The sequence below is a fragment of the Dasypus novemcinctus genome, chromosome 6 (genome assembly GCF_030445035.2).
Source record: "Dasypus novemcinctus isolate mDasNov1 chromosome 6, mDasNov1.1.hap2, whole genome shotgun sequence".
Lineage (NCBI taxonomy): Eukaryota > Metazoa > Chordata > Mammalia > Cingulata > Dasypodidae > Dasypus > Dasypus novemcinctus.
Window position 1 is genome coordinate 39,830,641 of NC_080678.1, and position 13,295 is coordinate 39,843,935.

General features: G+C 44.2%; 1 protein-coding gene across 2 annotated transcripts; it reads left to right on the top strand.

Moving 5' to 3' along the window:
* Window positions 1-141: 141 nt before the first annotated feature.
* On the top strand, window positions 142-10,311 carry SLC25A28 (solute carrier family 25 member 28). Of its 2 annotated transcripts, none has more exons than XM_071215726.1 (4): window positions 142-729; window positions 6,899-7,127; window positions 8,207-8,281; window positions 9,461-10,311. In XM_071215726.1, exons 1-4 carry the CDS (start codon window positions 208-210, stop codon window positions 9,976-9,978), a joined length of 1,344 nt encoding a protein of 447 aa, XP_071071827.1. In that variant the 5' UTR covers window positions 142-207; the 3' UTR covers window positions 9,979-10,311. The 2 variants fall into 2 exon arrangements, with proteins under 2 accessions (XP_071071827.1, XP_004467200.2); XM_004467143.4 differs by having other exon boundaries at window positions 148-729; window positions 8,225-8,281.
* Window positions 10,312-13,295: the final 2,984 nt, after the last annotated feature.

Here is a 13,295-nt window from a genome sequence, read left to right on the forward strand (position 1 = left end):
ATCGGCTACCGACGTGGTGCGGGCCAATGGCCGCGGTAGAAGTAGCCCGAGCGGTTTAGCCTATCAATGCTAGGCCTTAAGTTTCTCCCGCCTCGGAGGCGGGTTGCTCTTAGATCTCGGCCAATCAGCGGCCAATAAACAATAAGCCTCCAAGATCAAAGGGGAAGGGGTGGGATCTAAACCGTAGCAACGCCTCAGGGCGGAGGAATGACGGGCAGCCTCACTAATAACACCGACATATTTTTCCTACGTAGAGAAGGGGTGGGGCTAACTTGGCGGCTGCGCCAATGGTCGGCTGAGGGGCGTGTCCGCGGGGCCAAGCGGGAGCCGGAGGCCCCTACTCTCTGGGCCGCGCCTGAGGCGGACACCACGGGGCAGGGGGGCGGCGGCGGCAGCGGCAGCGGCGGCCAGGGTGGGCGCCGCAGCTGGTCTGGGTGGATGGAGTTGGAGGGGCGGGGGGCCGGCGGCGTGGCGGGGGGGCCGGCGCCTGGGCCGGGGCGGAGCCCCGGGGAGTCGGCGCTGCTGGACGGGTGGCTGCAGCGGGGCGTGGGCCGGGGGGCCGGCGGCGGGGAGGCCGGGGCCTGCAGGCCCCCTGTACGGCAGGATCCGGACTCCGGCCCGGACTACGAGGCGCTGCCCGCTGGAGCCACTGTCACCACGCACATGGTGGCAGGCGCCGTGGCAGGGATCTTGGAGCACTGCGTGATGTACCCCATCGACTGCGTCAAGGTGAGACACGGACCGGGCTCCGAACCCCACCTGGGGCAGACCCGACCCCCGGGTTCTGTCCGGAGCCAGGATCCCGGCTGGGAGCCGAAGCTGACATGGGTTCCTTCCTGGCTCTTGCCACCACCGCGCAATTCAACCGATTCTCCGTGCAAGCAAGGTCCCGGCTGGGAGTTGATCCCAGTCATGAACCAGGACCCATTTCTAACCGGCAGTGAGATCTGAATCGGGACCCTGGATCGAAAATCTGTCAGCCAAAACCCTGGATCCCAGCTGGGACTAAACAGGAATAGGGTGGGATGGGGTATCCCGAAGCACAGGTAAGTGCTACTAACTCGATTAAAGTGAAGTCAACCGGCGTGAATCAGATGCTCTGTGGGCGAAAGCTTTTTACAAGCTCCTTGCTGTGTCTTCATTTAAAAGTGTGGGGGACAGGAACCGGAATTTGGATTTCTCAGCCTGAGAAAGAATTTACATTTTAAACCTTAGTCCATGAGTGAATAGAAATCATTGAGCAGTCAGAATTCAGAGCTCCAATCTGGAAATAACATGCGAAATACCAGGTTCAGGAAAAGGTTTCGCTTTCTCTGTGCAGAAGGCATGATACCCCACCTATTTCCTGGACGTGAAAACTGAGCTGGGATTAGGACTGTGTATGTACAGGGAGAACATCAGTTTCCAAACAAAAAAAATGAAACTGACACTAATTTCTCTAGCCACCTAAAGTTGACAAAAAGGGAAAAGTTGCCTAAAAGGGAAGTATGAGGGTATTGGAAATTAGCTATTAATATAAATGTGAAGAAAGTGAAATGGGATCACCAAGAGGGGACGGTTCATGTGAAAGTAAATCTAATTCCATCCAGAACCAACCAAGGTGATTAATGGACCAGAAGTCAGGTCCTTCTAAAGAAAGCTGAGTGAAGTTTTTTCAGTTTTTATTCTAGTACATCAGCAAAGGTACTGAAGATTAAAGGTAAGGGCTAAGTGATAAGTAAACACAAAGGGACTACTGAAATAATATCATGACTGACATTGGTGCCTCCTTTACATGTTAAAGGTAATAGTAAAACACACTCAGCAGTTTGATGTTTATTTTCTCAAATTAGGAAGATTATTCAAAAGGAGGAGAGTATCAACTTGGGAAATGCAAGTAGATCTCTTCTGCTTCTCCCTGGCTCCAGTACTGTTTCATGTTTTCATTAGCAATGTGGATGAGGAAATAGGAAAAGTGCTCATTAAGCTATCTGAATGACACAGAATTGGCAGGAGTATCCTAGCACATTGCAAGGTAATTCCTAATAGAGCCACTGAATATATGGTGAATGCACTTAAAATGGACATTAGAATTTTAAATGTCCTTGTCAATTGGGAGATATAGAAATAAACAGTGAAATCCACAAGGGAGAAGTAAAAGGATGGGTATTGCTCTGACAATGGTTAAGACAAAGATTCAGATGTTCATGTAATAGAGTCTAGGTTAAATGGCTGTGAGTTAATACTATATGTCCAAAAGTTAATTTGATCTAACTGCAAAGTAACCTCACTATACTTAGACTGTGAGTAGAGTGCAGGGTCTAAGGTACTGTGTTTCAGGATGAGTATCAAATGAAAACAGATCAGGGAAAGCAATAAAAATTATTTAATGGTTTGAAGAATACAATGTAATACAATGACTTACAAATATTACTTCTACTTGTCAATTTAATTGTCCTCTTCACTATAGTTACTTTGAGAGGCTTTCTCTTTATTCCATATATTTACCATAATGCGATTGCCATAAACATTTGATAAATTCCTGTTAGAAATGCCTCTAGAACATTGGGTGTGTATCCTTAATGAGGACAAGTCTTTGTCCTGTGACAAGATAGAATTGATTTTTTAAAAATTAACTGAGACCATTCAGAATCAAATCTGGCAAATAAGGTGGGAGAACAAATGGGTCAAAGCTAAGGTAGGACTAGAAAGCAAGAAGACTGATTTACTCCTGAGGCCTTGAACCCCTCAGGGTTTTGAACACTTTTGAAAGAGGAGTTCAAAAAGGTTTTGAATAACCACAGTATTACTGGAATAAGTCAATTTTATATATGAAGGACAGTTCTTATTCATTTACATAAGCTTTGGAATTTCTGTTTTTAAAAAATTAGTTGTGCTACATTACAGTCATGCCTCAAAGCCCTACAGTAGAGAAATCATTATTTGATCTGGAGGAAGAATGCTCAGGAGTCTTCAAAAAAACACAAAAACTTATTTTAAAAGAATCAATTTCATTTGCCATTAATGCTGGGATTTAAGTGACTAGAGGGAAGAACTAGGTTAGACCTGTAGGATTTGGTGTCAGTAAGTATGTTAAACACTGTTGTACAGACGTGAAAGTAAAATTCAAATCCCTTCACTTGTCCCTGGCAGCTATTCTTCCTCTTTTACCTTAAAGGATGGTAGAGAGGAAGAGGAGCTCCACCCTACTCCAAGACTGGAGGCAGGTATCTGTGTCAAAGCCTAGAAGGGGCACGCCCAGCAGTGTTTGCTGATGAAAGCAGGCATTGCCTCTTTTTTTTTTTTAAAGATTTATTTTGTATTTCTTTCTTTCCCCTTGCCCCCCACCCCCACCCCGTTGTCTGCTCTCTGTGTCCATTCACTGTGTGTTCTTCTGTGTCCACTTCTATTTTTGTCAGTGGCACCGGAAATCTGTGTGTCTTTTTGATGTTGTTGGGTCATCTTGCAGCGTCAGCGGCCCCACTCCTGGGCAGGCTGCACTTTTTTCACACGGGGCGGCTCTCCTTATGGGACGCGCTCCTTGCATGTGGGGCTCCCCTACACAGGGGATACCCCTGCATGGCATTATATCCTTGCATGTATTAGCACTGCACATGGGCCAGCTCACACATGGGTCAGGAGGCCCTGCATTTGAACCCTGGACCTCCCATGTGGTAGGCAAAAGCTCTATCTGTTGAGCCAAATCCACTTCCCCAGGCATTGCCTCTTGATGTGCAAGCCTGTGTACCCCCAGCCACTTATGATTAAGTTGACTTAAATACGCTTGTGAGGGACCACGGGAAGTCAGCATAGCTTTGGCAGGTCATAGTTATTCAAGCAACTATTTCCATGGTCATAACAGGGAGACTGGAAGCCCAGATAAACCTCAGTTTCCTTTACTCGGTCTTAGAAGCAAGAGCCAGACTTTATCTATAGTATGGATAAGGCTTTGTAACCTAAAGTAGGCAGAACCCTTCTCAAAATCATCTGGCTCAGTACCTACCAGTCACAGAGGTGCTGCTTTCAAACCCCTATAATGGAGAAGCAAGTATCTACTTACATAAGTTAAAGAGGGAAAGAGCAGAAGGAGGTAAGTCTTTTCCAAACTCCAAATGTATATGATTATATATATGCATTCATCAGTGAAAGGCTAGGAAATGGAAATGTTAGCTTATTTGATTTTTTTGCATCTGATAATAAAGATAAAAATATTAAGTATTCAATAAATGGCAATTGTTCTTGTGTGCCAAGCACTAACTGAAGTGTCTTGCATACATTTATTCATGTAATCCTTAAAACAACTTCATGAGGTAGACATTTTCATTATTCTACAGATGAAGAAAATGAGGCTTAGAGAGAAGTTAAGTAGCTTGCCCAAGGTCACGTAGTTTAACTGGCAGAGTTATGATTTTGAATCCAATCTATCTGACTTCATATAGCCTCCCCAAAGCAGATTTCACGAGTTAAGCAAGGTATAGAATTTTGCAATGGAACTTATCTCTGAACACGTGACCTTCAGATTGATAGCTTAACATGTAAACCATTATCACCACAGAGAAACTTAAAAGTGAAAGCAAAAAACAGAAAAGTAAACCTGATTTATTTATTGGGTAGGGACCATTTAATTACACCTGCATATTTGTGAAATCACTTACCAAGAGAACAGTGTCAAGGTCTATGAATTCCAACACAAGAACATTAATATCTCTGAGAGTCATATTTGAACCTGATACAGAGCATTATATTTATTGCACCTTATATGTTACCAGTGACTGTTATGTGCATTTCCTCTTTTAACCCCCACAATAGCCTTATGAGCCAGATATTCTTGGCCTCATGTTACACATGACAACATGGAAGCTCAGAAAGTTTCAGTGACTTACCTAAGGCCACACATACAGCCAAGCTGAGGTTCAAACTTAGACTTTCTTACCCAAATATGGCTTTGTCTTTCACCAAACCATTTTCCTCCCTACTAGTTAATTTGGCTTTTCTCCAAACCCAGATAGTAGTTTTATATTGAATTCTTCCTAAAGTCTTACTTTGAGATCTCACCTTCCTGCGAAATTTGGCATGGTTTATATCTAGGTCTTCTCCATAAGTATGTATTTTCATTGAGCTGGAATTACTGAGTTAGATTTAGATGTGTGTAAAATGTACAAAGTAACATATACATCCTAGTTTTTTCTTGAGGGTAAAGAATTCTAGGCCCCTGGGACCAGACCTTTCAAGACTGGTTGCCCAAATATGCTATTCACGCCAGCAGAGCAGTGCAATTTCTGAACAGGTTTTCCCCACACACAAGGTCAATTTTGAACAAACCTATGGAAACCACTTAATTGCTAACCCACTAGACCCAGTTTGTTTGTTAGTAGCTATATCCAGCAAAGACCAATAGTCTCTCCAAACAACTCTTCTGATGGATTTTATACCCTGCAGGTGCTGTGAAAGATCTGTAAGCACATCCTTTATTGGCAATACATATTGTGCTGTTGTTTTGAGAAATGGAAAAGAATGTGTCAGATTGTGATAAGTGATGCTGTATATTTCTGATTGAACCTCTGGTAATTAACCTTTTAAGTGCTCAATTCTTTATTGGTACCTGGAGAAAATAACTCTAGAAGGATGTGGATTGCTTGCAGTCACCCAGGACCTGTTAATCTGGTTAGTTTCTTTTTCCCTATGCTCTTGAGAAGAGACGTTACAGTACTTATTTTTGGATTCGAGTCAGCCACCTAAATCTTCCTAGTTTCAAATTTTTAAATCTCAGCTAAATCCAGTGATTGGAATGAAGCAAGAATTTAAGCTGTACTTGCACATCAATTGACTGTTTGGCTCACTAATGGCTGTATTTGTTACTTTCTGAACTGGCTCAAACACAGCTATGTAACAAAAGATTCATTCATTCATTCGTTCGTTCTTTCATTTAGCAAACAAATTTTGAGTGTCCATGCTAGACACTGGACATTGATTTTATATTAACCATTTGTCTCCATGCTGTTTTAACCTTGAAATGGATTAATAGTCAGAGGTCTTCATTAGGAGATGCACCTTTCAGAGAAGGTCTGTTTGGGGAAAGTATTTTACAGATTTCAATAAAATTTTGTCCATGAACTTCATACAAAGTTTTTACCATATACTTTTGTCCATTCATTGAATCCTTCAGAGATTCCAAGAATTTTGCTTTACTGAAACTGATTTTATTTTCTGACATCAGTTTGAGATCTGGTCAGCTAAGATTAGAAATTTGGAAGTCCCTTTACTTCTAGAGATTAGGTTTATTTCCAGCTAGACACTCCCTACACTTACAGTTTCAGGGAAAAACTTTCCCAGGAAGTTAGAACAGCATCTATTAGGAATGCTTCTGCCAAGATTCTAACTTGCAGACCCAGCTGCCAATGCTAAATAGCCTGAAAAAGTATCAAAGTATGAGCCATTGTCTCATTAGTCAGTATAGTGTGTGGCCAGGAAGCAGTCCCAGGACCAGTTTTCAGAAATAAAGCTGAAGTATGTTGTAGACAATCAGTAAATACTTGAATTTAGAATCCATTTGTAAAGAACTTTTTGCCTGAGTTTATTTAAAAGATATAAAAGCAACTTTTGAAATATATCCTTGGTATTTGTTACTGGGGCTACAAATCATTTTGAAGTTCAAGGACATTTACTAGTGGTGATATTCTCAGAGAAAGTAATGTTCTACCCTCAGGGTCATAGATGACTAGAAAAAGAAAGGTCCAAGGCTTGGAAAGATGGGGTATAGTTTTGGACAGAGCTAAAGCTGGATGCCAGCACTCACTCCTGCAGATTCACATGACTCCGTGTAGAAAGTCTGCCCAGTGCCCAAAACCTGAGTGAGTGTTGAGGTTGGACAAGAGTTGGCATCACTGACATTGCTCTTCTCGCGTTGCTGTATTTTCAGACCCGGATGCAGAGCCTACAGCCTGACCCAGCCGCCCGCTATCGCAACGTGTTGGAGGCACTCTGGAGGATTATAAGAACGGAGGGCCTGTGGAGGCCCATGCGGGGGCTGAACGTCACAGCGACAGGCGCAGGGCCTGCCCACGCCCTCTATTTTGCCTGCTATGAAAAGTTAAAAAAGACATTGAGTGATGTAATCCACCCTGGGGGCAATAGCCATATTGCCAATGGTATTGAGCCTTCCTGTGCTGGTTCTCCCACTTTCTCAACTTTTTGGGCTTTTGCTACTGTCGGTGCTTTCCAATCTCAGCATGGTTTGGATCTGAAGTTTTGGGCTGGGATAGGCTAGATATTATAAGGGAGGGATCTCCAAACCTGATGTTCTTTGGCAACAGGCCGCTTCAACCCCACCCCTCCTTTGGGGCACCTCAGCAAAGGTCTGCAATATTGTCCCTTACCTACCAGCTTGACTCTTTGCTCTCAGCTTCTTGGCATCAACTTCTAATGTCCTGGTAATATGGAGACACACACTGAATTACCCCTGTTGTATATTCTTTGATGGTTGGGCGGTGTCCTGCTCCTCAGGCCAAGATCCAAGGTGACCCAGCCATCCCAGGATCCCAGGAAGACACTTAATGGAGCCTCAGCTCCTTGCTTCACCTTTTCAGGATCCCAACTGACCAGAGACAGTTTGTGTCATTGAGGACATGACAAGGCCTCAAAAAGGGAATGGAGATGGGGTCAAGGGACTACTGTACAGAGAAATCAGAAGGTTGGGGGTTGTGTTGAAGTAAGGGAAAGGATAGCACACCAGGGCTTTTGGGATTTTCTGAAACTCAAATGTGGAAAGGGTGAGGGTTAGAGTAGTTCAGGATCTGAAGGAAAGGGCTGCACGGGTAGATGTTAGGATTTGTAGATGGGGGTTGGGCAGCAGAGTGGAAGGTGAGATCCCATGGTACAGATCTGACCACCTGATCCTCATGTTCTCCTTTGCCATTAGCACATCCCACACTGGCACAGCACTGTTGATATACTGGCATCTCTTGGCAGCAGTGTATTGATAAAATCTAGGCTGCTTGATGCTTCCTGGCCTTCCTGTCACAGATATGGAACGTATATTGGTAACCTTACTAAGTTGGCAGTAAGGTAGCAAGTGATATCACTTCTAGCAACAGTTTACAAGCAATGGATTTCAATCTCCAGACTGGCCCTTGACATTCCCTCTTCCCGCTGTGGCTCAGCACAGTCACTCCCCTTTGCTCTGGGGCCTTAGTGAATTGGTCACCCCCTCTTGGCTCACATGTGGCAGTTGTTTTTTCCTTTGCAGGTGCAGCTGGGTGTGTGGCCACATTACTTCATGATGCAGCCATGAATCCAGTGGAAGGTAATGATTCCTCAACCTTTCTCTCCTTGGGCAACTGCATCTGCATCTCTGGACTTTTCCTTTATTTCTGGTTTGCAGAAGAAAGCCAGGGAGGACCCTCAGTTAAGGTGGGAAATTCCACCACCATGTTGCCTTGTGTTACCACTAGAGGGCACCCCGTCCATGTTGGTTTTTAGGAGTTTCTAGGACAGGAACCATATTCCTTGCAATTTAATGGGACTTACCTGGGAAAAGATACGGTTCTTCTTGGACTGTTCCTGGGCCTTCTTGGAAGTTCCCTTTGTAGTGGATTTGCTCTCTCCTGAAAATTTAATTTTTCTTCAAGGAAGTGAAGATGGATTTTGAGATTTAAAAACATTGCCTTTCTTATTTGAATGAAGACAGTTAATATATGGGTGAAAGGATAAATTGTAGAGGTCTGTCCCTGCATTGCTGCTTGGATTGTGGTCTTTCATTTGGGGAGTCAGGGGAGAATGAGGTACCCAAACAAATATGGTAGGTGTGGGGGGAGGACACAGCATAGTTCCTGTGTTCTGTGTGTTCCAGTTCTTTATCTGTCTGGACAAGGCCACAGGGTGGAAAGGGCTAAGCTGAAGATTCATAGAGCTCATGCCATGTTATCTGCTTGAGGGAATGGGAGATGTTTGGAAACTAAAACCGAATCCTTTTTTACTAAGAATCGTATTTTCTTTTTTTTTGTAGCACTCCTTTCTGTCCTCTGGGAAGATAACCATCCTCCTATCTTAGAGTTAGGTACTCTTAGTACCTGAGCCTTAGGTTGTTAGGCCTATATTCATTATTATGCTTATGGCTACAGAATCATTTCTTGTTAGAAGACTTGTGAAAGTGTAAGATAATAGGTACTTATTTCAAGGGGACAGTCTGGAGACTCTAATCCATAAATATGTTCTGCGTGTTAATTGGTCAGTTTTAAAGAAATCCTACTGGAAATGAGTTCATTCATTTTTGGCTCTCCATTAACCCTCTGTCAAGCCCCATCTCTCAAAAAAGGGAAACTTTAACTCACCAGGTTACCTAGCAGCTGGCTCATACTTCTCTCTTCTCTCTCCCTTCCATTGGCTGACCTGCTGACTGGGAATGTGAATCTGGACACCTGCCCACTGGTTGGTTGCTGTCCCTCATTGTTGACATTTCCTTCCTCGTTGATGGCACTACCAGTGGTCAAGCAGAGGATGCAGATGTATAACTCACCATACCACCGGGTGACAGACTGTGTACGGGCAGTGTGGCAAAATGAAGGGGCCGGAGCCTTTTACCGCAGCTACACCACACAGCTCACCATGAACGTTCCCTTCCAAGCCATTCACTTCATGACCTATGAATTCCTGCAGGAGCACTTTAACCCCCAGAGACGGTACAACCCCAGCTCTCACGTCCTCTCCGGAGCCTGTGCAGGAGCTGTAGCTGCCGCTGCCACAACCCCACTGGACGTTTGCAAAACACTGCTCAACACCCAGGAATCCCTGGCTTTGAACTCAAATATTACAGGACACATCACAGGCATGGCTAGTGCCTTCCGGACGGTATATCAAGTAGGTGGGGTGACCGCCTACTTCCGAGGGGTGCAGGCTAGAGTAATTTACCAAATCCCCTCCACGGCCATCGCATGGTCTGTGTATGAGTTCTTCAAATACCTAATCACTAAACGGCAAGAAGAATGGAGGGCAGGCAAGTGAAGTAGCACTCAGTGAAGCCAGGGGTTCAGACAACACTGCTGCACCTGCCTCATTCCAGCCACATTCTCTGTCTCCTGGCATGCTCCAGCCTCGAGTAGAGTTGGAAAGAAGGTAGAGGTGTCTTCCCCAGGCTCTTGGTGTTTTGGCCAACACCAGTTCCTGCCAATCTGTTGCCACCACCTTTCCTTCTAGGCCCTAATCAAGTGCAGCCAAGTGCACCGCAGCACCTTTGACAGCCTCTCTCCATCCTGGGCCTAATGACCTGCTCTAGACTGTTACAGAGGGATAAGCAGCTCACTCTCCTGGTTCCTAATAAAAAGCCTTTAAATTAAATGATTCCATTGGGTTTGTCATACCAAAAGGGAAGTGGAATGCTGTCAGCTATCCTTGTCTCTATTATTAAGCTTAAAACAAGTGACCCAAGAGGAAGGTTTATTGAGTATGTCTAGTCTTTCTGCTGATTTCGATGATGATTTGAAGCTTTGGGGGCCCTACTCTCCTTGTTTTAGTAGTTGGCCCCAAGAAATCTCTCTGATGACAGAAACAAAGGACCTTTCACAGATTCTAGCAAAACAAATGCTCTTGATACCCACTATTGCCTCTTCCTGGGGGCAGTGGCATGACACAGAAGAGATTAAAAAATCTCTCTGCTCTAATACTCGGCTCTGCTTCCATCAGTAAAAGTTTCAATGTAGGTACCTTGTTGTCTAATTGTCGTTGCAAAACTAAAATTATTCAGTAGAAGCTATAAGTCCTGAAGAATATGTAACAAATCATAATAATACCTTTCATTTGATCTTAGGCTTTCACAAAGCACTTTAATACTGTATGCAATCTCTGGTTTTTACAAAATCTGAAGTAGGCAGGTAGTGCAGCTATCACTTTATTTTACAAAGAGGGAAGCCCAGAGAGGCTGTGACTTGCCCAAGATCTCAGTCATTGGCAGGACTGGGACCCCAACCAAGATCATTTGATCCCAGAAGTGGCTCTAATCATGCTTTCCTGCAGACAGGAAATGAGGGCATATACTCCAATGTGTTTCTGTTGAAAAAGCTCCCTGCCTGATGGCCAGTTAGGCTGTGTTTGGAGAATTTCAGAGATGGGGATTTCACTGTGCTTTGCCAGACTGTTCCTTTTCTTTTGACATCATTGGTTATTAGAAAGCTCTTCAGTACATAGGGTGGAAATCCTCCCCTCAAACTTCCTTCTATCGTCCTTGTTATGTCTTCTGTCATTCAGCCTTTCAGTAACTAACGAGTGCCTCTGTATGTGTCAGACACTAGTATTGGTGATAATCCCATCCCTCAAGAGAGGAAGGTGCATGAAATAGGCAATCCAAGGTAAAATGACAAGAAATGGAGGGCTTAGGGATACATAGCCTAGCCTTGGGTGACATGGGTAGGCCTTTGGAGGACGTGACACCTGAGCTGACTTCTGGAAGGCAAATAAGATAGCTAGATGAGGGGAGGAAAAATGTTCTAGGCAAAGACCTGGGATAAGAGAGAATGGGAGTGTTTGGGATTCGATGCACAAGTGGCTTGGTAGGGCTGAAATACTGTGGGCCAGGCATGAAGCTGGAGAGCTGAGCAGGGATGAGGCTTAAACGCAATGCCAAGGAGTTTAGAGTTTATCCTGAAGGCAATGCAGAAGCATTATGGGGTTTTAAGAAGAGGTGTGGTGTGATCAGATTTAGAATTTAAACAGATCATACAGGCTCTCTGGAGGAAGGCTTAGAGGAGCAAGACTGGACAGGCAAGCAGACGGGTTGCAGTAATCCAGGCAAGGTTGCACGGTGGTCTGAACCAGGGCTGTGGCAAGGGAGATGGAGAGAAGTGCCTCAGTGGAGCAATGTTATGGTTGTAGAAGCAACAGGATTTGGTTACAGAATAAATCTTGTTCTCCTTCCATCTGACAGTGCTTCGGATATCTATGGAAAGTTATGTCTGAAGGCACTTTAAAAAACTATTGAGAAAACAGCAGGATGTCCTATTCCAAGCCTTATTATTTAAGAAGGTGTGCTGCCCCTCTGATTTAGTGACAGAAAAAAAGTTGAGAACAGAGCTAAACGGTGGTTGCTGGAGTTTGAATCGCGGGCAGAGTGAAAGAGTGTAATGAATCTCATAACCAAGGTAAAAATGTAAGACAGTAGCTGCCTCCCAGCACAGACTAAGCAAGAGAAAAGGATGGCTAGCTCTCCAGACCTTGTCCATATGGTCAGCTTTACAGAGCTACTGACAGGGACAGTGCCCAGCCCATAGTAGGCACTGTGGCAATAAGGCCCATTTTTCAAAAATAAGATGCAGAGTAGTTTCCAAAATATAGAAGTCACTGAAGACCCCTCAGATCTTGTGCTGTTCACAATAATGAGAAAAGAATACAAAAGTGACCTTCCAAATTCCAACTGTGCTGTAGCTACAGGAGGAGAGTTAGTTTAAGATCTGGATGGGACATCAGGGTCTGCAGATCTCTTGGTTCAGCCCCTAGAGGAGACTGGGGCAGAATAATGTGACAGGGCCAAGCAGTCTAGAATCCGAGTGACTGGACAACTGGATCAGGACCCAAGCCTTACTCCCTGGGGCCCACCATAGCCAGTGCTATTGGCATTTGGGGACATCCCTGCAGCCAGGGCCTCTGAAATCCAGGTAGGTTATGTAGCACCTTGTTAATCCAGTACCAAGCCTCCAGCAAGTGCTTGATGCCTGCACAGTACTATGCAACTGGAAAAACAAGAAAAAACAAATACAATTTTGCCAGAGAAGACTTTTCTTTATTGGAGAGACAAGGCCAACATGAATGGAACAATCTCGTAATAGCACAAGACAGCATATAACCAGGTACTAGATTATACAGAACCACTCATGAGTTTTAGAGACAGAAAAGAGCTAAATATAGGTCAGAATTACTTGCGAGTTAGGGAAGAGGATGATTTTGGTGAATAGAATAAAAAACGTGTAAAAATCAATAAAAGCTAAATCATGCTGGGAAGCAAATGTAGCTTAGTGGTTTGAGTGCCTGCCTCCCATGTATGCGGTCTTGGGTTCAATCCTTGGTACCGCCTAAAAAAAAAGTTAAATAATGCTAACTGTATAAATTTTTGAAAAAGTAGGGAAAATACAACTAACATCCCCCACACACACACCGAGATGGCTCCCCCAACTGTTTGCTCATTTTTGTTCATTGTCTGTTTTTGTTTTTTCTTTAAGGGGCATGAGGAACCAAACCCCTGACCTTCCATTTAGGAGGCAGGTGTGCAACTGCTTGTTTTTATTTTTTGTTTTTTCTTATTGTCTGCTCATTGTTTGTCTTCTTTAGGAGGC

Excerpts from the sequence above, each read along its gene's own strand:
- SLC25A28 (XM_071215726.1), top strand. The coding sequence starts at position 208 with ATGACGGGCAGCCTCACTAATAACACCGACATATTTTTCCTACGTAGA. Across the intron at positions 7,128-8,206 it reads CAATAGCCATATTGCCAATG|TTGTTTTTTCCTTTGCAGGT; the intron begins GTATTGAGCCTT and ends CACATGTGGCAG. Across the intron at positions 8,282-9,460 it reads AGCCATGAATCCAGTGGAAG|TGGTCAAGCAGAGGATGCAG; the intron begins GTAATGATTCCT and ends TGGCACTACCAG.